The sequence below is a fragment of the Copadichromis virginalis genome, linkage group LG19, assembly GCF_057382275.1.
Source record: "Copadichromis virginalis isolate Kocher_CV1m ecotype Utaka linkage group LG19, C_Virginalis_male_GT1.1, whole genome shotgun sequence".
NCBI lineage: Eukaryota > Metazoa > Chordata > Actinopteri > Cichliformes > Cichlidae > Copadichromis > Copadichromis virginalis.
Genome location: NC_140636.1, coordinates 33,209,131 through 33,235,945, shown reverse-complemented (window position 1 = coordinate 33,235,945; position 26,815 = coordinate 33,209,131). Strand labels below are relative to the sequence as shown.

Sequence of the window (26,815 nt, the reverse complement as noted above, 5' to 3'; positions counted from 1 at the left end):
TGGGGTTGCTTTAGAAGACCCTCCCACAAAGGTAGAGCTACAGTTTTAACCGTCTTTGCTTGTGCCTGAAGGAATGTCCCTGATGTCAAAACATAGCCTTTACTCCACAACTTTGGAATGCATGGCATGATGTTGACCAGCCCAACAGTGCTGTGAGGAGAGCACAATTATTTGTTTTGACAGCTCGTGACATCATGCATACGCCTACCCGTCTGTGATGTTGGAAGTGAATTATTTAATATTTAACTACGTCCCTTGGTTGTTTTTTATGCTTTACAGATTGCAGAACTCTTCATCACTGAAAAGAATTGTATCCTTTACTAACAAAAGAGGAAAAGCTGATCTGACACTTTTTCTGCCCCTGTCCTTTAAGCCTCTAGCAAGCAGCTAACTATAAAACTAGCTCTTCGACTCTGTAAACCTGTTGTGTAAAGGCTTGTCACTGAGGCAAGCTTGGCAAATTCCACCACAATGAACCGTGTAGACCCTTTATAGAAAGCAATGTAAAGCAGAGAGGATGAGGGGATGTCTTTGAGGCATTTGTCCCCAAATGCCTCATGTTTTGTGTGGAGCCCAGGTTGTGTGTCTGTCTCTTAAGAGGATTTGTAGGCTCTTATCTCCACACAACAGAGTGGGAAAGCACTAATTAACCCGTATCTGCGCTGACTAGCCTGTGCATTGCCACTTCACTGCTTCTATAAACTATAGCTGTAAAGGACAGAGAGATAATAGAGAGGTGTTATGTTTCAGGATATATTACCTCCATGGCTCCTCTCTCTGTTACTGAGACACTCCAACACTTTACTTGCCAGCTCAGGTTATCTACCTCAGCAGGGCTCTAGCGCTCACTGTCCATTTTCCAAAATAGGTCAATTTGCTGAGCTTCATTTTGTCAATAGCCATTACAGTTCGCCCCTCTCAGCATGGAAAGGTATCTACTTACAAGGGTCATCTTCCAAGATGGGGTTAAATTTTTTTAGCATACGATACACTCTTTCCTGAAGTCAGTAAGAGTAGCGTGTGGTGTCATGTCAGATTTGGCTATTTTATTATGCAACGCATATTGTTTTGGTTTAATGTGAAATTACAAGCATTGCAGGTCAGATACAGACTGAAATAGTTTGCATAACAATGAAAAAGGGTTATTGCAGTCACGAAAACAACGCTTCGAGATTGAACCATTTTTGCCGTTTAAATTGCTTCCAACCTTTCAGTTCTTTTAGTATTTTTCATGATAATCACAGAAGCTGAAGCAGTGATGTTTTGGTGCATTTGTGAATACCCTCTGGGGAGGTGAGGTGAGGGGTCAGTCTGCTCAAACTGGGAGCAGGATGTGGGAACTTTTTAGTGTCACGCAAATGCTGTATGAGAACAGGATTGGCAGCGTCTTCTCATGTGTTATTTCTAACCAAAAGCATGATAAGAAAACCAATTAGTCCAGACAAATAAACTATATTAGTTGCACTTGATAGTCATAGTACCAGTGCAATGACTGCTTAAGGCTTGATGTGTTGTTATCAGAGCTGGAACCGTCCACAAATGACCTTTATTCAAAGCCAAAAGCTGTTTTAGCTCATGAGTGTTACTGATATGTGTTTCATGGAAAGAAAACTGCGTGGCACACGCGGACTTTAACTTCCAATAAAGGTGGATTTCGGATAAAGATGCAGTTATATCCCGATTTCAGATTTCTGAAGTACAATTAGTTAAGTTATATCTAATTAAGTCACGTTTCAAGTTTCTTAGGTGTACTATTCCACAGCAAATTCCAATTTCCTCCCTACTAAAATAGGTTGTACACTTGAGGTGAGCACACGTGTGATCAGATGCCTTTGAAGGTTCCAGAGTTTTGGAGTGTAGTCCAATTACAGTTTCAGAGAGGGTGTGGATGAGAGAATGGAGGTCATTCCCAGGAGAGCATTGTGTGAGGTTCCTGTTGTTGCATTGTTATAGTCCAGGCTGACTAAAAATAGCAGACAGAAGTAGCGCTGTGACCTTTGGTGACGGCTGTTCCCCTCATCCTCCCTCACAGATGGTCCGGCTAAACAGGTGACTCCCAGGAGCAGTGACAGGTATTTCTAACCATCTTGTAATAGAGCTCTAAGCTTGCTCAAAAATGTGATCAAAGCAAAAGCAGTACAACAGTCATCCTTTTCCAGTGACTTATAAAAGTGCTCAGTTTTCCTTCTGTACAGCACATTAAATTATTTAAAAGCACTTCCTCTAAAAGCATTTCAACATTCATCCATCACCATTCCTCATCCTGTTACTAATCAGCTCAGGAGTACACGTTTTCTTGCATTTCTTACATCTCAGATCTTGTTTTGTTTTAATTGTAGTGGGTCTTTGTCTCTCGGGCAAATACGGTACTGTGCAGAAGTCTTGAGCCACACCATGTTTCTTTATATTTTGCCAGGAAAATGGGAATTAGTTGCACAAGTTCATTGAAACATGTGCAAACGTGTTTCCCGATGGATCTGCGTTGTGTCTAAATCTGTCTGTATTATCTGTGTTCATACTTTCATCAGTTTTTGACAAGATCCCCAACACAACTGACTTAAAGATACAATTTAAAATTGCTCCTTTGCTAATCTGTCTGTTCTGTGTAGACACGACACTGTTTTATCCCCCGAATGAGTCATACTTCAGTGTTAAGTGGGTTAACAAACAAACAAGGAAAAAAACTGGACAGGAAATGAGTGAAAAACAGCCAATGTCCAAAGATGAACTTTGTGAAGATTTTTCAGAAAGACTGGGGCACTGTGCTCAAGACCATTTGTGGAATCAAAATTTAAAGAAATATGGGGACACTCAAGAATTTTAAACAATTCTGTATATGGCTTGGCTCATGTTTTTTTTAATAGCATGACGCACTAAAAAATATTTTAAAAATTGTATATTATATATTATGAAAAACATTATAGGATTTATTGGCATGTAGCGTCACAGCAGAGCTGAAAAGAGGCACACATGAGAAATCTGGTGTTAAGTCGGACATTTAAACAAGCACGCCTGAGTTTATTTTAAGCCTTCTCCGTCCCAATTGGTCTTTAAACTCACCTGACAAACATCAACGGTGTCGTTTTACAGTGGAACAAAAACCAAGTGCATGGAATGTTTCAAGCGAGCTATTTTTAGGACGCTTAAAATAGAGTCTTTTCATGGAAACAAAAACCTGCCAAATCAGATCAGTCCAAAACATCATGTACAAAAAATATACACAAAAACGACAAAGGAAGGCAATACAACAGAGATATGAGTCGTTATGTGGCATGTCTATATTATCAGACTGAATGTCTGACATGTTTTGGCTCACAAAACCACAAAAACAGCAGGCAGAGTGACTGACCTCTAATCTAATGTGTCCTGGAGTACTGCATGCTGTGTTTGCCCGTGAGGTGAAAAAAGTGTGTTGTCTATGAGCTGTGCAGCAGAGACTGTTTTTAACTTAAGCAGCTGCCTGTAATCCCTCTGATATCCGAGACTGATCCTTCACCCATATAAATAGATGGGAAGGCCCTCCAGTTCATACAGGCTGAAAAAATGTTCTATGAAGTGGCATTGATCGAGCTCACCGCTCTTCAGGGGAGCACAGGCAAGTACTTTTCATGTTATGCTATCAAGGAATACTTCTGGGAATATGTGTGAAAACACATAGCATGTCCTATAGAGCGTGCACTTTGAATCCGTGTGGTTTTGGCATGTCCTCGTGATTTCTTAGAATTTCGATTTCTCCGAAAACCACGACATCTGGCAGTACTCTGGTGTAAAATAAATACACAACTCTTTCAGCGAATTGCTGAACGTTTTCCGAGAGTCTTGTGTTCACTGCACAAAATTTGTCATCAGGTTTGTCCGTAGCTCAGTATAACTGCGGTTTCACTTGGATTTGAGTGGATCAGTTACTTTTAAAGGCATTTTTCTGGTGATTAAAACAGTTAATCAACACATTGTTATTTTTCTTCACCAATTTTACTTTTGTAAAAATGAAGGAATACTTTTTTCTTGTTGTTGTTCAGGCAATATGACATCGCATTTTACCCAACTCCATCTTTGTTTACAATATACCCGGTCGAGCTTTACGCGAGCATTCACAGCAAGGCTGCTCATTCATCACCTGCTGCTGCCGCTGCTCCAGACGCCTGCCTCTCTGTCTGCTGCTGAGGCAGCAGCGCAGTGTAGCATGGGCACAGTGGAGATCAGGGATGGAGTAGAAGACAAATGGCCACAGTTTCTCATTACGAGCTGTGTGTCACTACAGAATACTGAAGCCCCTGATTCAGCACTCATTCAGATTGGATGCTGGACTTCTCTGGGGGCAGAGCTGGCACTATAGCTACAGCTTACAGCTTTCTTTTCCTCCCCAGTGCTTTCAAAATGTGCCCTTTCCTCTTTTCTCTGTTTCCCCCAATGTAATTGTCATTTTGTCGGTTTTGTAATGCAGACTAATGTCTTTACCTCTTACAATGATTTATTTGCATTTAGATGTGGCGTGGATTGCAAGCCAAGCATCTTCTATGTGTGTGCTCTGTGTGTTCAGTACTTGCATGATGTTTGTGGTGTGTCACTCTGCGTGCGTCTCAATGCTCCAGGGGGTGTGGCGAGTGTGTTGTTTGACTCCCTTATCTGCTCCCTCCTGCCCTTATCTCTTGTGTCTCCAGTCCTCAGTTGGCTCCTCTTTATTGTTCCGGCTTCAAGTCCACAGCAGTGCCAGACAAGTTGATACAGACAGATACCCGGCTTTCGGGGAGATTAATTTTTTGTTAAACTCTTCAGTGGAAGAGGAGGGTAGCGAGGAGCAAGGTTAGCTCAAAAGAGCGTTGTCGGGTCGTGATTCCATGCCCTGTGTTTGTGTAACAGGGCCTCAAGAGGAGGCTCCGCTGGGCTCCGCGGGATGGACAACCCCAGAGGAACTTTCAGAGCAGGCCTCCCAGGCACAGCACCTCGAACGGCTGGCTCAGCTTTGCATCATGAGCAAACAGTAGGTAAAACTGTGTCCTCTCAAAGCCTCCGTTACGCTGTAATTAATGGGGTGTTACATGTTCCGCTACTTTCAGGTCTCTCTGTATTAAATAAACTGACTTTTAGTGCTTGCTTTAACTTATTTATCATTTATGCATGATGTAGGCATTGCTGTGTGTGTGCTTTTGTATATTCTGCTGTATTTTGCCCATCATCGTCTAAGAGAGATGAAAAAAATGTTGCTGGCTTAAATATGACAAGGCAAACTGTAAGTTTTGCCTTTGTTGCTGTTAAAGATTTTAATCATTTTGATTATGAATAACCCATTGTTTATAAAGTGAAGTCATCATCTTATTAATAATAATGTCAAGATGAGTTAAAAAGGAATAAATTACTGTCACCTAACTTCTTCGAGTTTTCTGTTTTCTAAAGGTTTGATGACCTTTTCTGTTGCTATCTCTTAATCTTTATTAATTATCCAAAACTATAAGCGCAGCCATCGCTATTACACATGCAGTTTTCCCATTCTGGAAATTTCTGCAAATTCCTTCAACCAAACAAACCACAGCTTCAAGCCTTTTCAGCCATGGTCAAATTTTCATGCAGATGTAGAAAAAAGAGACACCGCGCTCTATGCGAGCGTTACAGAAGGAACACCTTAACTGGATCTGGTGTCTCCTGTTGCAGGGGTACTTTGTTAGGCCACAGAATGCACCCATTTTCTGTGCCTCTGTTTTCATTGTTGGGATTAGGCCATTTAACCTGATTGCCTGAGAGGGTGACAGAGGGTGGAAGGTGTGCTCGGTGGAGGGCTGGTTACACTGCTTCATTAATGCAAGCAGCATGCAGTAGTTAAAGTTAAATGAGATGGTACTGATTGTGCATGGCTGTGGAGGATTGCGTTTCTGCTCTTTGGTGGTTTCTTTCCAGACTTCGCAAACTTACTCTGAAAGGATTATACAGACTGAACAAAATAATCAAAAACTGCACACAAACTGACTCTGGTTTCTTTAAATAATGACCAATCTCTTACTGCGCCTGCTATAAGCGGTGGTTTTAGAGCTTCCTCCTTACAGACAGGAAGTTGTAATTGTTACTAAATCTTTTAACAATGTCATAGGAAGTCCTTTGAGCTAGTGAAGGGCTTTTCTGCCTTTGCTGATCACGTATCCTCTGAGAAAGACCTTCTAAAGCATTGCAAACTGACACCTGACCATTACTAATTGAAGGAAAGTACGGGTTTGGAACAGCGAAGCTGACATCTGTCACACTAAACAGAGCTTGCTCTACATCTATAGGCACACGTGAGGGTGTTAGGGTGATGAATGTCCTTGGCAGACTTTTCAGTGCCAATATGACTGGAACAGCTGGCAGATCTTCAATGAAACCCATCGTGTTCACCTAGCTTAACACTAAGCAGGAGTGAGGCAGAGGGGCCGGAGATAGTAAACCAACCTGTGAGCGCCATGCCCTTTGTAATTCACCCTGAGAATAGACAGTGGATGGCAGCGCTGGCAGAAAAACAAGGTTTCCACTTCCTCCATAAAGTACCTGAGCATCCGCAGCCCTGCTGTCCGTGTCCAATCACAGCACACGTGTGTTTAGATTTGTCATGCTGATGTGCCCCGAACACAGAAACTGATATGCTCCCCTGACAATGAAGCGCGTGCCTTTTCTGCTTCATTGTGGTCTGGAATTATTATCGTCACTGGAAATATTTGCCCGTAACATGTTTATGTTTTCAAACGGAAGAAAAATGTCGGCTAGATGATGTTTGATAATTCAAAGTCATCCATTATTAACATACTGTAACACATTTATTGTCAGCAAATATTTGTTCCAGAAAAACAAAGTGGCGTTGCCTTTAGTTTATTCGTTTCATTTGTCTTTCCTTTTCCTTTTAGACCTCATCTTGCCCTAGAATACAGCGGTAAGGTATGTAAAAATCGGATATTTGAACCAATAGAATATTATAACTCTTCTGTAAGCTTTAAAATAATACATCTCTGCTTCTTTCAGGCTACAAAGATTCACCAGAGGGCCTTTGGAAATGACCATCCAATTACAGCTAGAAGCCTTGAGCTCATGGCAACCGTATATGCTGAAATTGGCAAGACTGAATATTCAGGTAAAGGATAGTTGAATAATACAGACTAAACACTTATGACACAGGGATTTACTGTACGCACATAAATATACAGTGAAAACAAACATGGGTGTATGATTCAGAGAGTAGTATATAGAATAAGGGTGGAGACCTCCGTGTCTTATGATGTTAATCCCTGTTGTAGAGCGCACACAACACAGTCTCATGCCATGAAAATGTTAAATTAATTCACATTTGTGGTGATGTTGGACACAGGAACGTGCAGAGTGACAGTTTAAGGTTGTGGATTTGTTGCACAGTGTGCATGCTTGGCTTACCTGACTCTGAACTGTGCATTTTGTTAAGACGTAGAAACAGTTTAGTGTTGAGTCAGCTTACAGAGACACCCGTGCAGAACAAGAGCAGCTGCACCAAGACATGAATATAGACCATTAAAAAGGGGAAAAATACTTGTTGTTCACCTCAGTTTGTCTTAAAATGTTTGGTGAAACGCTGGAAAAATTAAGGCTCTGTGCATTGTTTTGTTTCATTTTGCACTGAGCAGAAAGGGCTCCTTTTTGGCCTGCACCATGATGGCAGGTTTAAGTGTTTACACCCCATGTCCCTCACATACCCTTGACCATTAAGTAGGTCAGTCAGCCCCTCCCTCTGCTAGAACATTGCCTGCATGTATTTTCAAGCTGATGTAGACTTAACTGTAACTGTATGTGATATGTTGAAATTATAATTGCATATGTGTCCCAAAATATCTGAGCCTTCACTTCATTTCAAGTCATCTTTGATTCAAGTCTGCACCTATTAAAAATCCAAAGTTCTCCCCAGAAGTAAAAACATGGACTAAATAACTGACCTAAGATATTATTGTAACTAGCATGTTTTTATTAATAACTGAAGTCATCTGAGAGAGAATTTATCCAGCAATGCTGACACATACACAATAGTAGGCAACTTTAGGCAATGTGTGTGTAGTCTGTAGTGGCTAATTTTTATTTCTATTTATTTCTTTTTTATAAACTGTGATGAGATCCAGATTTTTTTTAGAGGGCCTGATATAATTGATAGCTTTTTCACACAGTGAGCACTGTGCAGTTGTGCTGAACTCCCACGGCTGCACTGTACCCGGTGCAGACAGAGTTAACACACTTCCGTCTTGCCTCCTGTACATTTGCATGTTGAGCTTGAGTTCTGCTCTGTCTTGACTGGAGACTCCGATGTTAAGCTGCTCGTCTCATGTTCTGTATGGTCATGGTTCTCTTCCTAGACTCTCTGGGTCAGTGTGTGTCTGCACTGTCCAAACGTTTCGCTGCTGCAGAGTCTCTCAGAGACTCGGTCAGCTGTCTTCCTCATTCCCACCGGGAGAAACACTCAGAGGTACGCCACAGAAAGGATACCCACCACCATCAGGAAGACACACTTAAACCTAAGGTAGGTAAAACACCTGAGGGTATCTGGTTGGTGTTATTCTGATTTATTTCTGTGTTATATGAGGCAGCTTCTTTGGAATAGATCTGTTCCAGCTGTTTGCTGCTGGCCTTTAATGCAATAAATGTGCTCAATGTGAATTTTATCTAATGTAGTTAACCAACAGCAAAGTCCCCACCTCCATCCTAAAGAAGCCAAGTTCCAACTACAGACTAGACACAGAACTCAACCACAAACGTAAAGGCGAGCGCAGAGTTCGATTCAGGGAGCCTGAGACCACAGTGCACGGTGAGAAAGCATGCACGCAAACAATTTGTAATGAGTCCATCCTGCTCGGTTTTAGGCTGCAAGATGTGTTTGCACAGAGAACATGTTGCCCTCTGGTGCTTTTCATTGGTATTTTTATTCTTAAAAATGTGTTGCTATCCCAGCTTAGATAGGAACCCTCAGCCCAAAGCTGCACATGCCTTCGAATTTACATTAAAGAGGAAACCCAGCTAGTATTAAAACACCCAGAAATTGCATCATAAACTACTGTCATTTGGGGGTTCTGTGCTACTTAAAAATAACGTAATGCCAAGAGGTGTCCACACATGAGCAAGAGATTTATTCTTTTTAATTAATTATGCATGCAAATGAGGCACTGTGGAGTCTGTTCAAGAGAGACAGTGGCGACTGAAAGGGTACAGCAGCTGGTTTGTAGCTGCTGCACATCATGAGGTCAGCTTTCAGTGACTGACTGACCTCTTTTCTTTTGGCTTTGCAGACATTCCTTATTGTGACTGTTTAGGTGGTAAGTCTGTCTGAAAAATAACGTTACTAATGAGCACACGAGAGTTTCAAAAGTGCACTCATAAAGAGGAAAGAGGCTGTCAGGCTTGTAGCAGCATTAGAATTGTTAGGACTCCACGTGGCACACATGCTATGGGGAGTTTAGCACGCCACTGTCACGTCTTGTTTGACAATGCCTGGAACAGCAAATATTAATGTAAGCTTAACTAATCTACAAAAACATCCTCTGAAACCTGACACTTGAGGCCTCGCCTCAAACGACAAAAGAAATGTGCAATTCAAATGCTCGTCATTTACAAATCAAAACTCTGAAAAACCGGTCTGGTTTTTTCCCCCTGTGCAGCCTATGAGACTACACCATCCCGCCCCCACCTTGCCCTGTTCACCTGCCTCTTCCTGCTGATGTCATTCCTGGGCGTTGCCATGTACTGCACAGACCGTCGGCGTCCACAGAGAGTGTGCGAGGAGCTGGAGGCAGCTTTGGCAGTCTACCTGCTGCACATGAAACAGCTTCTGTGGGGCTGCTGGATATGGTTGACAATGCAGTGACTGTTATCAACCACAGGTGGAGACATGGAGCCTCTTTTAATTTATTATTAATTTTTTGTTTTTTTGTTTTTTTAGATCCCTCTTTTTCCTATCTTTGAAGGTGCCCGGGCCTACAAACACCTCAGCCATTTGGCGAGGCTCTACACACTGTCTGTGGTTTTATTCCACTCTCACCATGAAAAAGGGAAAATGTGTAATCCCAGAAATATGTAGCTTCCATGTCTGTATGTATATATGTACTAAGGTGGTGGGCATGCCACTCCATATTTAAGTTGTAACGGCATTCTGCACATCTGCACCGTTGACGCTGACATGTAACACTCGCATAATCTCCACAACAGTTCATTTTTTTCTTCTATTCATGTCACAGTCTGCTGTCTGTGAGTGAATGTTTCCGTGGAATGCAAATTTATTTTGTTACGGTACATGATTTGTGTATACCAGATATTACACAGAAATGAATGTGTATATATGGCTCAATATACTAAGGACTATCACAGTATTTAGCCTTGTAATTGCACATAAATGAATGTAGAGAGGTCTGGGAAACGACTTTGATTGGCACTTCTGATTGGCACACTGAGACGAGGCAGACAGAAGCATGAATGTGTAAACTGTTTAATGATGGTCTGAAAAAAGAAAACACAGGGCCGCATCACTTCACGGAATGACTTGGACATGAAAAACACCTTGTTCTTTTCCAACTGTCTGGTCGCCTGTCAGCTGAATGCTAGTTTCACGGAGGATAATAATCTGCAGCACAATATTACCTATCATGAAAGAGAATATACTCAATCCAAACGAATGCTTGTGCTTCTGACAGTGTTCCTCTTTATAACCGCCTGAATCCCACAAAAATACTTTATGCTAAATGTTATTTATTCTTCTATATTGTATATCTGCTTCTACGCAACTATCGGACTTCTGGTTATATGGATTTTTTTTTACTTTTTGTTATCTGTAGCATTTATATTCAAATGAAACATTCAGGTTTTAATTCTGATGTCAAGTGTATGGAAGTGCGTGGGTTGAACGGATATTTGCAATACATAACAGAAAAAAAAAAAAAAGGTAATTGCTATTTTAGAGGCCAAAAACAGAAATTTAACAGAGCCAGACGTTATTGTATGAGTCCCTTTATCAAACAAGGCAAGTCAAATTCAAACAGCCAAATCACCACATAAATGGATTATAGGAATCAAAGGGCACAGTGATGCACATCCCACATATCTCTCATTATGAGCAATAACACACATCACATATATTCCATTAAAACACTTTATACAACAGGTTTCAGGGAACTCAAAATAAAACGAGTTTGTTTGTCTTTTATTTTGGAGATCTCACGTTTGACTGTAGACTGCAGATGTACCGGAGAAAAGGAATACTCTCGACTCTGTACTGTCAAACGAAATCGTCATTAGCAATAAAACAATACCCAGTGAGCTTATGTCCTGTAGATGCACATTTAGCTTAAAGCTGCATTTCACTGCTGTTCAAACATCTACGGTCACTTTGAAAGAAGTGCCTTTATGGAGGGTTTTCTTAGTTCCTACCGTTTTTTGCTTTTTTAATTTCAGTTGTTTTTGAAATAAAAACTGTCATTGCCTATCAAAGTGAAGCAGCCGACTTTCCTTTCTTCCCGTAACCTCTGTCAATAAGTGAGCGTGGGATTTAACAGGGAGAGGGAGAAGTGCATGCAGGTATACTTGTGTGTCTAGTCACAGTAATATAGAGTATATTGGTTTGTAGCCTATAAAGTGTGCAGAAGAAGCCTGAGTTGCTAAATGGCACAAGATAGGATCTGTTTTCTTATCTCACACAGATTGCTAAAAGCCTTTTAGACTGCCTGCCAAATGCACGAATGTGTAGAGCTGCAATTTGTCTTTTTTTTTCTACTTTTTTTTGTTATAAAACACCTTTTGTAGCTGCTGATAAATGTGTAAAGATGCTGCAAACGCACACACTGTTTATGCTGGAGCATGCAGTTCTCACTTTGCAGAGACGCACTGTGGATACTGGCGGGAAAAAAAGAAGCCTAAGTTAGGAACACATTTATTGGTGAAGAAAAAAAACTCCTTTATGTCTAAAAAGCACCTGAGAAATTTTACATGCTTTAGATCCATGCAGAAATTTCACAAGGACAAGATCCACCGGCCAAACTGGCCAAACCATTAATACCGTTTTTTACTAATCAACAACGTATATTTGATAAAAGATGTATTTTTTTGTTTAAAAGAAAAAAGTTTTAATACTATCAAATCTGGGTTGGGGTTGAATAAGGGATGGATTATCTCAATATAGCACAGGAAAGGTTAACAACCATCTGTAGCTTTTATTCTCAGTTACTTCTGGAAAACAGCTAAAACTGTCGATTTGATTCAATTCATCTTCGTGGGAGCAAAAGCCAACCGATTCTGATTGTCTACACAGGCGAATACTGGTGTTGGTCACGGCAGGCAAGAGGACTACATGGTTCTATATGGTTAACTGTGAATGAACGTGTATGTTTGTGCGTCTTGCTGATTTCTAAATCAGGCCGGTCTTGAGGTCAGAGCCGCGGCGTGAAGAGCGGCCGAGCAGCAATTCCTTCTCGTGGATCAAGGTGTCGAGCAGGTCCTCTTGTCTGTAGTTGTGGTAGACCTTCAGAAAAGCCATCACAGTGATCCCGAGCCAGGTGAGCCAGGCGGCCCACAGCCCAAACTGAAAGAGTAAAAGCAGTCATTGCATTTACTACGACTGTTAAATTCGTTACACTGTCTGTACGTTAATTTTAAAAGATTTTTACCTGAGCTATAGCAAACTGGTCATAGAAAGCAGAGTTGTCCAGACCCAGTTCTAGATCAGTATCCTGCATGTCTTCACAGCTAAACAGAAAGTGGCATTTAGAGGGACTATACCACAGCATCATCCGGAAAAAGTAGAACACCTGCGCTTCTCTCTCACCTGTTGGGCATAGTCCCACCTTCGGTGATGGCGTCACACCACAGGTTAAAACCCACACTAACGATGGTGCTGGACAGAAAGACTGTGAACACCACCAGGGAGCTAATGAGCAGGTTGAGGAAGGCATTGAAGATGGAGCTGCAGGCAGACAGAACAGAAATACAAAACAAACTGGGTTAGGGCAGGCAAAAACCCTCAACATCTCTGGAGTATGTTACAAAACTGACACAGAGGCCTATTACTCTGCATGACGTATGCAACTCTGATGATTAAGTCTTTCAATCACACATCAACATAATGACACATAAGTTGCTTTGATGTCACAAAAATAGTAGGTGAAGCATAGGCTTTGATTTCTAGTTTAAAATGAGTATTCCCCCATCTTTGGGAGATGGCAGTGACTTGACATTTTACAGGATGCTTCCGTGCCCATTTCCATCCGCTATAAAATAGAGTATAATACATGCAGGCTATGAAATATACAAGACAGTGCACGAACAAGGGCGTGGGAGATGGACAGGAATGGCACATTTACACTCAGACCGCTGGAGTGGTATTGCTTCATAAGCTTCTATTTAAGGAAGAGGCACAAGTGAACGGTCACTCACTCGTCGTGTCCTTTGCACAGAAAGAACAGCAGCCTCCAAGCCTGCACTGCGGACAGGATGAGGGACGCTATCCCGACAAAAGTGATGAAGCTGCAGGAGGACTCGGGTCCCCACTCCTCCACGATGAAGCGCTGCTTCATCACAGTGATGTTTTCATTTTGCCACATACCCCGCGTGAACAGCAGGCATTTCCCCCCGAAATCCTCCGTGTTTTCAGACAGAGGCACCACGGCGATAAAACCGAAAACGAAAGCTAAAAAATAAAGGATGCACTGGGCGAAAATCAAATTGTCGAGGGCCATTTTTCTGTCTTCCCTGCTCTGCACTCAGCGTCCTGGAGCAACTGCGGCTGCGCAGTGGAGACTGACGAGCGGAGGCGCAGCATCCGACGTTGCTTTGCTGCAAATTAATGAGCAGGCAGAGGCCTTCAGGGCTCTCCATCTTATCTACGTACAAGCTGTGGAGACATTCCTCTTCACTAATATACCCGTTCGCAGTGGCTTACGTATATTACAGTTAGTTATGATATTTTTAGTGACCAAGATAATAATTTTCTCTCCGCCGTAGGTAGAAATAATAATATAAAAGTTCTTGTATTGACACCCCTTTCCTTTTTTACAATCTCCAGTATTTTTACTGAAGCTAGATACAGTTAAAAATGCCCCTTGATGGCACTATTTTAGTTTTTTCTACACATTTCCCCAATATTATAAACTCTGTGACCTCCACAACATAAACTAAAGTTCTACATCATTTGCTGCACAGCACGATTTCCAGAGACTTACATTGAACTGCTAAAACTGTAAAATATATAACTATATATACTAAAATATATACCAAAAACTTACCGATAATAATACTACTATGAACATTTTCCTGTATAGGAAAGATATTAAAGGTGCAACTCTAAAAAGGTTCAGCATAATCATCTCCTTGGGCACAAGCACACATTTTGCACACACATAAGTGTATACTCACAAATTAGAGTAATGGTTTGTTTATACATGGTGACAGTCCTTAAGGAAGGGCAGGTAGCTGTCACAGCCACCTGACACGCTTCAGTGAGCCCATCTGGTGAGCTGGCCAAGGTGTCTCACCCTTTTCTTGGCCACCTAGCTTTTGCACTGCTCACAGTGCCCTCCAGTGGGCAAGACACCTGCTGCCATGTTGCACCAAGGTCTGAATGTTTCATGTTGACAGTATGATCACTGGCCTTCACGCAAGGCCAAACCTGGTGAATGTGAATGTGATGTTGTAGAATACAGAGATGAAAAATGTGGAATAGCTTTTACACTCAAGAACATTAAAAATTCCAAACATCGAAGTGTGTTTGGAAAATCCACTGTGGGTTGTGTATTCTGGGTGCACAGCATCACCATCAGAGGTTCCTATTAAGATGTTTTCGTTTAGGAGATTAATAATCATGCATTTTTCACCACAACAGTCCTCGCAACACAATGACAAGTATTTATATGAGAGTTTTCCACACATCATGTGGCTATTTGTATCCATCTTGCAAACCGCAGGGTTTTTTTTGCATCATCTGCCGGCACATGATTTATGTGTCATTTTCGCCACCGCACTCTGATTTCCACGATGGTATCAGCTTTTAGATTAGCTTGAGTTAGTGTGTGTGTGTGTGTGTGTGTGTGTGTGTGTGTGTGTGTGTGTGTGTGTGTGTTGAGCTGAAAGCTGATTTCACTCCAAGACTTTGAGACAGTTTGCTTTTTAGCGTCATTATGCATTATTTATTATCCTCCTCGTGCATTTTTGCTGCGTTCGATTTTTATTCTTGTGCTCATGATATATTGTCCGGATTTCTATTTCCTGTAATCCATCATTTTGTACTGTACACCATTTTTGCTATGATACAGACTGTGCTGTTTGTGAGATGTGTTTTTCTTCTTTTACAAAAAAAAATAAAGCTTATATTGCCAAAAAACATAACTGTGCTGGTATGCTTCTCGTGTCTTTTGGCTACACTTGAAATATCATCTAGTCACAAATACAAGGTCATAAGGAAAAGCCGAACAACTTCATAAGGCAGTCCCCCGGCCCTTATACAAAGAGGAGATTACACGCACAGAACTCCAAACCCCACTTTTAAATAATACAGCATGTGTGGGCTCGTGAACTGGGCACCCAGGGGAAACCCAGAGCAGAAGTGTGTCAAGCTGAAATATGTGTTAAGTTATTCACCCCGCGAACAAACCACAGAGGGAGAGAAAGAAGGAGGGAGGATGGAGGGAGGGAGGATGCTAACCCAAATGCAGTCCCTGGGCTTTGTGCAAATATGAAGAGCAATGGGCAGAAGAAAGCCTTGGGAGGTCATCCATTTTTCATGAGATGCAATGGCAGCAAAGCAAACATCCCTTTTTTTCCAAGAGGAGGAAACCAGTGAAGAATCTAAAGTGCACAATCATTTTCAAGGACATCACAAGTGCATTTTAAATGTAGTGCATCTATACTTGAATCGAAACACGCAACGTTGTTATGTTCATCAGAGGAAAGTCAAAAAAGACATAATGTAACTCAGACTTACTACTCTTTACTCGAGTCATAGTTCATAGCAATATTTAAGAATTCATGTCTCATCATTTACTGAGTATTGCTGACACGAGACATTACAGCAGAAGATTAAGGGTGAGGTGGGACAGTACCACTGGGCGGGAACAAAGGCTGTCAAAAGTATCTGACCAGGTGATTGGAGGATGAATCTGGTGGAGGTTAACACTCTTTGTGGTAAACTTTAACATTGGAGTGATTTTTTTTCCCTTTAGATTTTAATTTAAATATATTTAAAATGCATCACATAAGAGGCTGTTCTTTGTCTTGCAGATGATCATGCCCTCTTCACTCGTTTGCCTTTTCTCGATCCTGCTCTGCCACTCCTTATGGCTCCTTGGGAAACCTTCCCCGAACTGCTGGCTGCGGGCTCATCTTTCTCCGCCTGCAACACGAAACAACAGCAAAAACAGACACAATTACAGCCTCATATCCTGAGCAGTGATGTGGAGGACCTGATGAAATATCCTGTACCCATTAATCTTTCCCCAGGGGGTGCAGGAGACTGGGAGCACTGGGCCAGCTACTGATTAAATGCTCCTAATAGAGGCCATTCATCTCCCCTTGAATCATGAACGTTTCAACATGCAACATCACCCCACACAAACGTTCCCCGCCTCTCTCTGTGCAAATATTGGTGTTTTCATAAAGACAGCAAAGTCGATAGTATTTAATTTTGTGATATCTTTTTAAGCGGCCGTGATTTCTTAGTGGGCTCCTAAGATTTGATGGATGACTTTGTTTGCTCCACATGGTGAAAATCTCATCTATAACTGTGCCAGTAATCATCACGAACAGTCATGCTTGAGGTCATGTGGGGCCAAATCCAAATTTATAGTTTGAACTAATAACTGCTTAATATCTCGATTTTATTATTATCTTTAGTCGCACTGGCACAAAGAACATGATAGTTTGATCAGTCGTTAAGTGTTTGCCTTCAACTAATTTCACTCATTAGTGATTAATCTCTCTATCTGCCAATTAAGCAAATCCTACAAGTATTGTTTCTGGCCTCGGTGAACAATTAGGTAACACTAACAGCCCTTCCTACTAAACAACCCCCTGGAAACCCACGCTTACACAGAAACTGCAGGGTAATGAATGCAATGCCATCACTCCAAACATGCACTCTACAACTAAAATAGATTGGCCCTGATAGACACATTTTTGTACAGTATAGGCTGTTCAGTCATGCTCAGGTATAATCATCATAAATTAGCATGGCCTAATTGCGTTTCACCTGCCAAGCGCCATATGGTCCCTAGTTCAGAGCAAAATAATTAGGTGACTACATCCCAATTAAACAATTATCCAATGAAACCTCTGTAAAATAATTATGTGGTCATATCTGCACAGTGCTATTAGAAGTGTAACACTCAGGTCAACGCACAAGCAGCATTTAAATGGAAGGAAATGTGTTACAGAGCAGTGGCCACTTTGTTTTTGACAAATAAATGGTAACCATGTTCCTGGCATCTTATGGATGTTTCACCTGTGCTCCAAGATACTCCAGAAAAATTCCCCATAAAAATCACGTGACTTTGGACAATGACATCATTGTAGGCGGAGGTCTTAAAAGCAGTGATGTTTATGCAGAGGGACGGGAGAAATGTGGATGAAAGGTACTAAAGAGGGGACCTGCCAGGCTGTGATGTGATGAAGTGAAATCCTCCGGGACTAAAAATGAGATCATCCAAATATTACTGAGCATCTTAACTGGAACAATAGTGACCCCTATTGACAATTTTGTGATGAATGCATAATAGACTCATCATAACACATGTTGTACATTTTACGGTGTGTGTCAGAACAAAGTACCTGATTTCCATCTCTGTTTTCTCCTTTTTGCTTTGCAGTGAAGTCCAAAAAATTGACGAGTCCACAGGAATAAGGCTGACCTAGAACAAGAGAAAGTCCCTTGTCATCTGCAAATGAACAGAAATGTTATCAATATTGTTTTCTGTTGGAATTTCTTTAGAAGTCATAATCCAGTGATGAACACATCACATAAATGGGGATCTTGGTAACAACAAGTCTGACACTATTATCTTTTATGCAACACTGCTCCACTGTTACGTCTTTAACCGCTGTCTCTGCGACAAGGTTGGGGCATCAGTACGGGCCAACAGGCCATCGCTCCCTGAGGCTCAACGGTGATCAGCAGATGGAGGGAGGTCTGCCTGCGGTGGTAGACGGTACACCCTTTGACAGAAAACGTGGGGGAGGGAGGGGATGCTGTTTAATGGATCACTGAATGCTGCAGCAAGGTTAAGGGAACCAATCTCTGACACCTCACTTCCTCTCCAATCTCCCTCTCCTAGCAGCCAAGCCCCCCTGCTTTTGGTGCCTGCATCTTGCACCCCTGCAGTTCCTCTGACAAACAATTAGTTCTGACCCTTAACACACACACACACACACACACACACACACACACACACACACACACACACACACACACACACACACACACACACACACACACACACGCACACATGCATACACACACACTGCAAAAGATAGAATTGTTTCCAGAGCTCTAAAGGTTGAGCAGGCAACATGTCTTGTTATCTCTGCTGATCACTGAGCACCAAATGGCTGCATAGATTCGTGCATACTTTTAGAGGTATATTATTATTTGTTTAGACTTTTTGTGATCCAAAATGCACCGGCTGTAATAGCTTAGCTCTGTAGCAGACACCTGGAAACACTACATCCAGTCTCAGCATCCTGTTTCCACCATTTGCCCATTTTGCAATGATCGAGCCAGGCTGAGTGAGAGGATTCATTAGTTCTTAACATGGATTCAAGGAGGCGCTCATTCTTTGTGCCCAAATAAACCGAGGTGGTTTCAGTGTTGCAGGTTGGGCTGGGGTTGACAGATGTGTAAAGAAAGGTGGAGCTACACACAGAGAAGAGGAGGGAGCTGTCCTGCTTACCCATCCCTGGCGAGCCCCTGGGTATAGACCAATTCAAAACAAAGCTCTGATGAAGATCTGTCAGCATGTCGTGGGTTGTTTCAGCTGAGGTACATGGGAGGTGTTGGCTGGAGCATCCCTGTGGTTCGTCTTGCTGGTGGCATACAGTATACAGTGTAAACACACTCACAGAGAACACAGTTGCTAATTAGATACTGAACCAATAGAGTCACTATGTACTTTAAAATTAAAATTATTACCTACCTGATGAGGTTTCTTTTTCTGGACGCAGTGAGTTGGGGCTACCTCAGTGAAACTGAAAATCAGTGAGAGGAGAAGGTTGGCTGAGTGACATTTGAGGGGCCAGGACTGATATATTCATGAGCTCGTGTAGCAGCTAGTTATGTGATCACTCAGTGGATGACAATTAAGCCAGATATAATTATCAGGCAGCCCTGATTGTTGTCAAATTCATACTGGAAATTCAACTTGCACCAAATATCAACCAGTTTTAATAATTTACTTTATCATAAGCATTGTGAGATTTATGATGACCTCTGACCTTGTGTCTGAAAGAAGGCTTTCATATGTGGAAGGTCTTGAAAGCCCGTCAACCCCGATAGTATCTTCTTCCAGAAAAACATCTGCTTCATCACCTTCTCCCACTTGTAAAACGTAAGAAAGTGCTTCCATTTCTTGGGAATCTCTCAATATGTATGGTGTGTGCAGAGAATCCAAGACAAAGCTTACCATCTGCAGAAAGCATCAGCTCTACCATGCTGTCTTTGTTCAAGCTGCTGAAGGAAACAGGCTCTGTAGCGCCATCTGGTGTCAGCACCAGCTCAGGGATATTTAGGAAAACACCAGCTGATGAGTGGGGTCTGTGTTCTTCTTCTTGTCCCCTGCTTTGGCTACTTCTATCCGTCAGCAGAGAGGAAATCATCTGCAGGGTCAGAGTGCTTTTATATGTGTGAAGCGGGTCCCACTTCATAAGAGGCAAGGGTGAAGCTGAGGTAGAGGATGAGGCAGACAAGGATCTTAGATCCTCCTCAGAAGAAAAAATGTTCTCTTGAGTCTCCAGCTGCTGCTGCTGCTGCGAATACAAGATAAAATCTAAGGGTTGCCATTACTTAAAATCCCTTTGCAATTGTATATTGCAACCAGTATTACCAAAGACAATGAAAATATATACATTGTAAATGACAGGATCTTCTTCTTCTGGGTCGGCTGTATGTGCTGTTTGCTGTGTTTCTATTGCCATGTGCACTGGCGAAGAGCTGCATGTGAGTAGACGCAGAGCCTCGGTGGGCAGAAGCATTTGCTTGCTGTTGGGCATTCTCTCTGTGTGCTCTGGCCACACTACCTCCCTGAAATGAGAGTGCACGTCATAAATCTGGTGTCTAATGCATATTGTGTTTTAACATAATTCAAGCAGTTGCTCCAAGTGTGACATCTACAACCTCAGTACCTCAACTTGGAATCTGGTTTCCTCACTTCCTTCACAGCCTTTCTGACCAATTTCACCTGCTCATCTGTTGATACTTTGCCAACTTTCTGAGCCCGGTACAGCTTGGCAGACAGCGGACATGGTGGCATTTCTGCAAAACAATGTGATTAGATGACATCTCAGTTATATCCTAATACTGTTTAATAATATCTTTCATACCTTTCTTCATCTGTGTCATCTCTGTGGTCTCAGCTCCATCTTCTTCATTCTGATAAAGATTTTTAGGGAGAGTTAAAAGTCCTTTCTAGGCTGTCTTGGTATGTACATTTTGTCTTGATGTAAATGAGTGATTCACCCACATTGTTTTCAACAAGAATGTACTTTAAAGCCTCTGTGCACAGGCCAACTCCTTTACAAGTCTGGAGGAAGTATTTGCTCATATCTTCAGTCTCTGTGTGGCCTCTCTTCAACAGAGCCCAAGCATCAGAGTTACAACTGGGGGTTGAAAGCACAAATTGAGTCTGCAAGTGAGCTTTTATTTAGTAACATTATATTATCAAACATGTAGTACCTGCTTTGAATAAGTACATCTGCAAACAGCTTGGCATCATCAGTGGTCTCTACTGCAGGCCTGGCCCACTGGAGGTACCGTAATGCCTCTTGAGGCTGTTTCCTTGTCAGGAGACAATGGATGATGCAACGATGCTGCCAGGAGAGGGCAGGAACATAGGCCTTTGGGCTCAGTAACAGCTCCATGGAGGCCTGGGATTGGTTGTAAGATAGCGCACAGCACTTTGTTAAGTAAATTTCTTATCAATTAAAAGAAAAAATGTTGTAGCTCCATTCATTACTTATTATTTGCAAATTATTAAATCACTTTAAAGTATGCACATATCTCATTTGAGTCACCTGCATGCCATTTTGGCCGTTTCAACACTTATCTTTTTAATGTTTCGTTTTCAGCTGCATACCTCAGTGTGTCCATGATCAAGCATCCAGAAGGCTCTGATTTGTTGGGAAAAGGTGGATGGAATTGTGAACGCATGACAAAAAGCCTGAAGGAGGTCATCTTTGCACTGTAGGAAATTTGCCACATCCAGGATGAAGTACATGAGCTTGTGTCATAAAAGTTAAGACACATTTAACCTTAAGTAAGTGCACATAGAGAAGCAACAAATCAGTATGTTTCACAGAAAAGCTTTGCTGATTTGGATGGATACAATGGCCTGGACTGACATGTTGTCAATATGAGGGATCAGCACGAGCTTCAACAGCGCCTGCAGATTAGGGGGAGGATAACGTGGATCTGTGCAATCTCCAGACATCCAAATGCACCCGTGTTGTTTGCATAGCTGTGTCACCATGCTCTGTATCAAAGACTTGAATCTTCCCATTTCTCCCTCCTCCCGTCTAATAAAAGGTAAGGAAGTTAAAGGGGAAAAAACAGGTAGGAAATTGATAAAGTATGTTCAGAGAGAGACTTGCTCTAAAATGAAACCCTTTCAGAGTTACCCCTGTGTTTCAAGACCAGCTTTTCGGTGGCTGTGATCCATTTCCTTCCACATCTGAGTGATACGCTTCACTTCTTGGGTCTCTGACAGAAACAACAGAGAACCAAACATTAAGAACAAAAGGATTTAGAGGTATAATAACAGTTCTTCATCCCAGTTTATTGGGATGTGATGATATCTATACCAGGAAACTTTGGCAGAAGCCCCATGATGCCCCACCACTGAACCAGCTGTCCCAGCCAGATGTGTTGCATCAGCATCCTCTGCTCTCTGTTCCAGCAGCCATGTCGGATGTGTGAGGAGCTGTATGTGTCCTTGCAGACCACACATGGGACTCCCACTCCTGCATAAAGAAGACATTGCATTTCAGAAAGGCTTTTATCATGTCACAGCATTAAAGATTAGGATATCTTTAGCACAAACCATGCCAGAGGTGGGCTGAGCAGAGATGTTTTCTTCCCCACTGGGCCAATGTAAGTAGGTTCCTTAATTTTTGGAGTAACGTGTGCACTCTAGTGAAGGAGCCGCGGTCCAGGAACATCCACAGACCCTGGCAACAGCTGAAGCCTGAGGGAATAATTAAGACACAATAGATCCAAAGATCCAAAGTATATGTTACTCAAAGTAACTTCAACTTCAAATTTAAGTTTGCACATTTAGAAAGACTGAAAATATGATGTAATATGTACTTACATAAGGTTAATAACTCCTTTTTAGCAAACTCTGCTGTCCGCTGTACCCAGCAGCTAAATGCTGGTGCGATTTCCCCCACATCAGTATAACCTTGTTGAAGATACAGTGTTAAAGGAAACAACAAACAACTGTGGAATTAAAGGGTCTTTGCAAAAATTGTACAGAGCACTGGTTTCATGATGAGTGGATGTTCCTTTTCTACCTTCAGCTGTAAGCTTCCTCAACCAGCAGATGATGGCTTTTATGTTATTGCTGGCCAATGCCTCAGACCACTGACCCTCTTTGTCCAGCATCACGCTGAGCTTTTGGTATCGAAACCAAGACAAGGGAGATCACACACAAAAAAGTGGGTATACTGAAAACATCTAACAACTACTTTACCTACTGCATTGCACAGGTCTTTCAACTGTAGCCCATGTAATGTGCTTAAGTGGTTAAATAGCACATACACTTAAAGCTAGAAAATCCATTTATATAAGTGTTTCCACACTTACATCAGGAAGACCAGACTGAAGCATGAGGACTTTAGTAAGTTTTGCATTTGTTGGGTCTTCACATACTTACTCGGTGGAACGACTGTGGTCTAGTTTTCTGCTGTGGGTCAGTGAAACTTCCCTCTTGGTCTCTGTAGTGGTGACTGCTGTGAGTTCTGTCTGCCCTGTGGATTTGCTGACTGGCCCGCTAGTAACATTCTCTTCTTACACAAGCTACTTTCGTCCACGTTAATCCTCTAAGCTCACTCTCAGTTAACATTTCATTGGCTGATTTGCAGAGTAGTCGTGACTGCATCGGTGTGTTTGCATGTGTGTTACAGGCGGGGAACAAAATAGGTAAGAATATCAGGGGTTAAAGTGAACGTCTTAAGTAAAAGAGAGAAGAAAACTCCCATTTTTTCTTCCAGTTTAAATCTTGTTTTTGTCATTTATGACCAGTGAAGTGTTTTTATTAACTGGCAAAGTGGTAAAAGTACCACATGCTTTTCAGATCACTGCATAGTTTTGTCATTGTCTTTTGCACTTGTCTTCATTTTGGATTGCCAGCTGGTAAAAAACAAAATATTTCAAAGAATTTTATAGAAAAATCAAATCAAAATGAAATAATAAAAGTAGCTGGAGCCTGACTGCAAAGTTTCTACCACTAGAGAGCACTGCAACTACAATGTGCTTCAGTTTTAAACTTTTTTTTTAAAGCATTTATTATTAATGTAGTCTTCAATACAAACCCCCCACCAAAGACTGTATGTTTATTTTTCTGCATCATTAAAAGATGGCTTAAACTTTGCAGTTAGGGCAATACTGCTGATGCAAAGATGATTTTTTTTAAACTTTATCCTTTTGTAAAACTTTTACTGGTAACACACACACTCACACACACAGAGAGAGAGAGAGAAAGGCAATCGGCCACTGCTTTCACAGTGTCGAGACAGTCAGATTTGCATAGGTGGCAGAAGGTGGGTCCAAATCCCTTATGGGGCCCATGACTGATTAATGACTAAAGGGGATTAGGAGGTTCAGGACTTGGCTGCTAGTCTCACTCTGATGCTGCTGTGGCTGCATTCACGCTATCTGTGTCACTACAACTACTCGCCGCTCTGGACTAAATCTGACGATGTTTGTAAGAAAACAACCTGAAAATCAGAAGTGCAGTGTTATCAAATGTTCATCATGATCACACTTAGGTGAGTGCCGTGGATTTATTCGGGATTTTAGAGGGAGGGAAGAGTTGTTTCAGTTTCTTCACTATATTTTGGTTATATATAAATCATACTATTTCTGGTTGTATATACAGATGATCACATTTCAGCGCAGTGTTTCTTAACAGTGTTTCTGTTTTCTAGAAATTGTCCAGTTATATGAGTTTTTTTATCTACTCTCACTGCTACAGGCTTACAGACCACCTACAGTACAACCATAATGCAGCATCCACACGATATCAATCTCGGCTACCAGGCTAAGCTGCTTATGAAAGGACCTTCAGAGAACTGTACAACCAAACCCCCTCTATTTGTCCCTCCACATCCCCTGGAAGATAACCTGTTCCTCTTTCCAGCTCTATCTGTGTCCTACCCTTAATCCCACCTTGGACTTGAATGAAAACTCAGGGAAGTGTTACGGGCAATGGCAGTCTTAAGAGTTAAGTTTACCAAGACCAAAAGAGACAAGCTGGCCCAGGTGCTCTGGATCCTAAACTGGATCTCGGTAGTTACGGGGGCCATCCTGTTCAGCCTAGGCCTCTTCCTCAAGGTGGAGCTCCATAAACAAGGAGAGGTGATGGCTGAGAGGGACATCCAGTATGTTCCCAACACGCTTATAGCTGTGGGTCTCATCGCTTGTGCCATAAACTTCCTGGGTGGGAAAATCTGCTACGACTGTGTGGACACCACCAAGTTTTTGCGCTGGAAGTTGATCATGCTGCCCTACATCATATGCACCTTCTTCTTCACCTTTTGTGTGCTGGTAGGGGCTCTGATGTGTTACTGCATGCACTGGGAACTGGAAGAGTCTCTGAACCTGGGACTGACAGAGGCCATGAGGTTTTATAAGGACACAGACACACCAGGACGCTGCTTCCTAAAGCGCACCGTGGACATGCTGCAGATGCAGTTTCAGTGCTGTGGAAACAACGGTTATAAGGACTGGTTTCAAATTCAGTGGATAAGCAACCGTTACCTGGATATGTCCCAAAAAGAGGTGGTGGAGTAAGTACAAACTGCAGAAACAGGGTGCTATTTTGGTAAAGTGCATTCGTATTTAAGAGGCTGTGTTCAAATGGCAAACAGAGAAAGAAACAACAGAGTTGTTGTAGTTCTGTATTTTCTCATTTTAATTCAGTTTAGCATCAGCGTTTTGATAGGGGTTGACTCACAATCTTGTAGACACCTAAAGTCTAAATAAATGCGTCCTTTAAAACTTCACAAAACAAATTTTGACAATTTTTTTTTACCAAGCTAACATATATTAAAACTAAGGATAGTTCATCTTTGTTTTTCATTTCATTTTAGTTAGTTTTGCAAGTTCACAATCATTTCACTTAGTTTTTATCGTTATTTTAGTCAAATAAAATGTTTTTTCCCTTCTAGTTTGAATTTTTAGTTGAGTTTTAGTTCATTATAATTTCCCTGCATCATATTTGATAATGATATATAATTTCTTACACTGTGCTATAGATATTCAGTAACACTGAAAATGGGCAGAAAAAATGGGCATGGCAGGAAGCACAGATCAGCACAGTATAATAATAAAATACTGTCTAAATATATAAAAAATATACTCCCAAACAATCATCACATTTAAAATCTGATCACAGAAGCACTGATCTATTAAGGGAAATTCTAAACTTTGTTTTTCTGGCTTTAGCCGAATCAGGAGTAACGTGGATGGAAAGTTCCTACTGAATGGAGTCCCATTCAGCTGCTGCAACATCAACTCCCCCCGGCCCTGCATCCAGCAGCAGATCACCAACAACTCTGCACACTTCAACTACGAGCACCAGACGGAGGAGCTAAACCTTTGGATGAAAGGGTGTCGACAGGCGCTGCTGGAGTACTACATACACATTATGCAGTCCATCGGCCTCACAGTCCTCATCACCTGGTTATTTGAGGTGAGGAAACACAAGTCGGAGTTGGTAGGTTTAAAGGGAAACTACACAAAATCTGATTAACTTTTTCAGCCACTTTAACATCTTTGCATCATGCTTTGTGTTTATTTCTATGAGCGAGCCGGTCAATAGGGGTCTCTTGTCGTTTCAGCTATCAGTGTTGACCGGGGTTCGTTACCTCCAGACTTCTCTGGAAAATGTCCTGAGACAGGGAGACCCCAACTCCGAATCAGATGGCTGGCTGCTGGAAAACAGCTTCATGGAAACTGCCCGCATGAACCTGAATATCATCAAGAGCCTTGGCAAGGGTAACCAGATAGACACAGCCACTAATGGAGACCCCAACATTAACGTCCCCTCCACCTCAAAAGCACACTATGGTCCTGACAATGTTCCACCAAAGCAAATAACTGAAGACAGTTGAACTTTTTCACTCAAAAGACTTCAATGGACGACATTCCTGAAGCCCACAAAGGGCCTTGAAACGTATACACATTACATTGGTGAATTCTTATCTCTGTACCTGTGGCGAAGGAATGGGCATTTTGTTTGTGGAAAATATATATGAACCCTAAATGATAGAATTTTAATATCAACACCATAATTTAAGTCAAGTCAATTTGTGTTTCGATGATCATATGATGGTCATATAAAAAAATTGATAGAGGCCTGGTGACATAATTTCCACCCAAATTAAT

At 41.8% G+C, this 26,815-nt stretch overlaps 4 protein-coding genes across 5 annotated transcripts in view; 2 read left to right on the top strand and 2 right to left on the bottom strand.

Annotated features, from left to right (window-relative positions):
• The window catches only part of lg19h14orf180 (linkage group 19 C14orf180 homolog), an 89,099-nt gene extending 77,646 nt beyond the window's left edge, over positions 1-11,453 (top strand). For both annotated transcript variants that reach the window (XM_085441034.1, XM_085441033.1), the window contains 8 exons: positions 280-310; positions 3,509-3,595; positions 4,861-4,981; positions 6,867-6,897; positions 6,982-7,090; positions 8,331-8,494; positions 8,647-8,779; positions 9,627-11,453. In XM_085441034.1, coding sequence (XP_085297160.1) covers positions 280-310; positions 3,509-3,595; positions 4,861-4,981; positions 6,867-6,897; positions 6,982-7,090; positions 8,331-8,494; positions 8,647-8,779; positions 9,627-9,832 — 882 coding nt within the window. In that variant the 3' untranslated portion in view covers positions 9,833-11,453. The remainder of the gene's footprint in view (positions 1-279; positions 311-3,508; positions 3,596-4,860; positions 4,982-6,866; positions 6,898-6,981; positions 7,091-8,330; positions 8,495-8,646; positions 8,780-9,626) is intronic.
• Positions 11,454-11,691: 238 nt separating this feature from the next.
• tmem179ab (transmembrane protein 179a, genome duplicate B) lies at positions 11,692-13,732 on the bottom strand. The gene is made up of 4 exons (XM_085441035.1): positions 13,387-13,732; positions 12,779-12,916; positions 12,621-12,699; positions 11,692-12,535 (listed from the first exon to the last, which is right to left on the bottom strand). The coding sequence occupies exons 1-4, from the start codon at positions 13,686-13,688 to the stop codon at positions 12,362-12,364; spliced, it is 693 nt and encodes a 230-aa protein (XP_085297161.1). The 5' UTR covers positions 13,689-13,732; the 3' UTR covers positions 11,692-12,361.
• Positions 13,733-16,183: 2,451 nt separating this feature from the next.
• On the bottom strand, positions 16,184-22,810 carry LOC146686577 (uncharacterized). Its single transcript, XM_085442514.1, has 18 exons — positions 22,720-22,810; positions 22,518-22,607; positions 22,248-22,391; positions 22,009-22,167; positions 21,826-21,907; positions 21,534-21,723; positions 21,285-21,428; positions 20,885-21,075; positions 20,673-20,808; positions 20,533-20,581; positions 20,335-20,464; positions 20,059-20,233; positions 19,617-19,959; positions 19,429-19,531; positions 19,131-19,182; positions 18,888-19,020; positions 17,770-17,849; positions 16,184-16,336 (listed from the first exon to the last, which is right to left on the bottom strand). The coding sequence occupies exons 1-18, from the start codon at positions 22,808-22,810 to the stop codon at positions 16,229-16,231; spliced, it is 2,400 nt and encodes a 799-aa protein (XP_085298640.1). The 3' UTR covers positions 16,184-16,228.
• A 1,824-nt stretch (positions 22,811-24,634) lies between these two features.
• Positions 24,635-26,541, top strand: prph2la (peripherin 2-like a). The gene is made up of 3 exons (XM_085441488.1): positions 24,635-25,215; positions 25,874-26,120; positions 26,269-26,541. The coding sequence occupies exons 1-3, from the start codon at positions 24,635-24,637 to the stop codon at positions 26,539-26,541; spliced, it is 1,101 nt and encodes a 366-aa protein (XP_085297614.1).
• The last annotated feature ends 274 nt before the right edge of the window (positions 26,542-26,815 follow it).

Coding starts and splice junctions, on each gene's coding strand:
- tmem179ab (XM_085441035.1), bottom strand. CDS start 13,688: ATGGCCCTCGACAATTTGATTTTCGCCCAGTGCATCCTTTATTTTTTA. Junction 12,917..13,386: donor CTGTGCAAAGGACACGACGA/GTGAGTGACCGT, acceptor GTCTGCCTGCAG/CTCCATCTTCAATGCCTTCC. Junction 12,700..12,778: donor GGTGGGACTATGCCCAACAG/GTGAGAGAGAAG, acceptor CTTTCTGTTTAG/CTGTGAAGACATGCAGGATA.
- LOC146686577 (XM_085442514.1), bottom strand. CDS start 22,810: ATGCTGGACAAAGAGGGTCAGTGGTCTGAGGCATTGGCCAGCAATAAC. Junction 20,809..20,884: donor GATGTACTTATTCAAAGCAG/GTACTACATGTT, acceptor TTCAACCCCCAG/TTGTAACTCTGATGCTTGGG. Junction 19,532..19,616: donor GCTGATGCTTTCTGCAGATG/GTAAGCTTTGTC, acceptor ACGTTTTACAAG/TGGGAGAAGGTGATGAAGCA.
- prph2la (XM_085441488.1), top strand. CDS start 24,635: ATGGCAGTCTTAAGAGTTAAGTTTACCAAGACCAAAAGAGACAAGCTG. Junction 25,216..25,873: donor TCCCAAAAAGAGGTGGTGGA/GTAAGTACAAAC, acceptor TTCTGGCTTTAG/CCGAATCAGGAGTAACGTGG. Junction 26,121..26,268: donor TCATCACCTGGTTATTTGAG/GTGAGGAAACAC, acceptor TTGTCGTTTCAG/CTATCAGTGTTGACCGGGGT.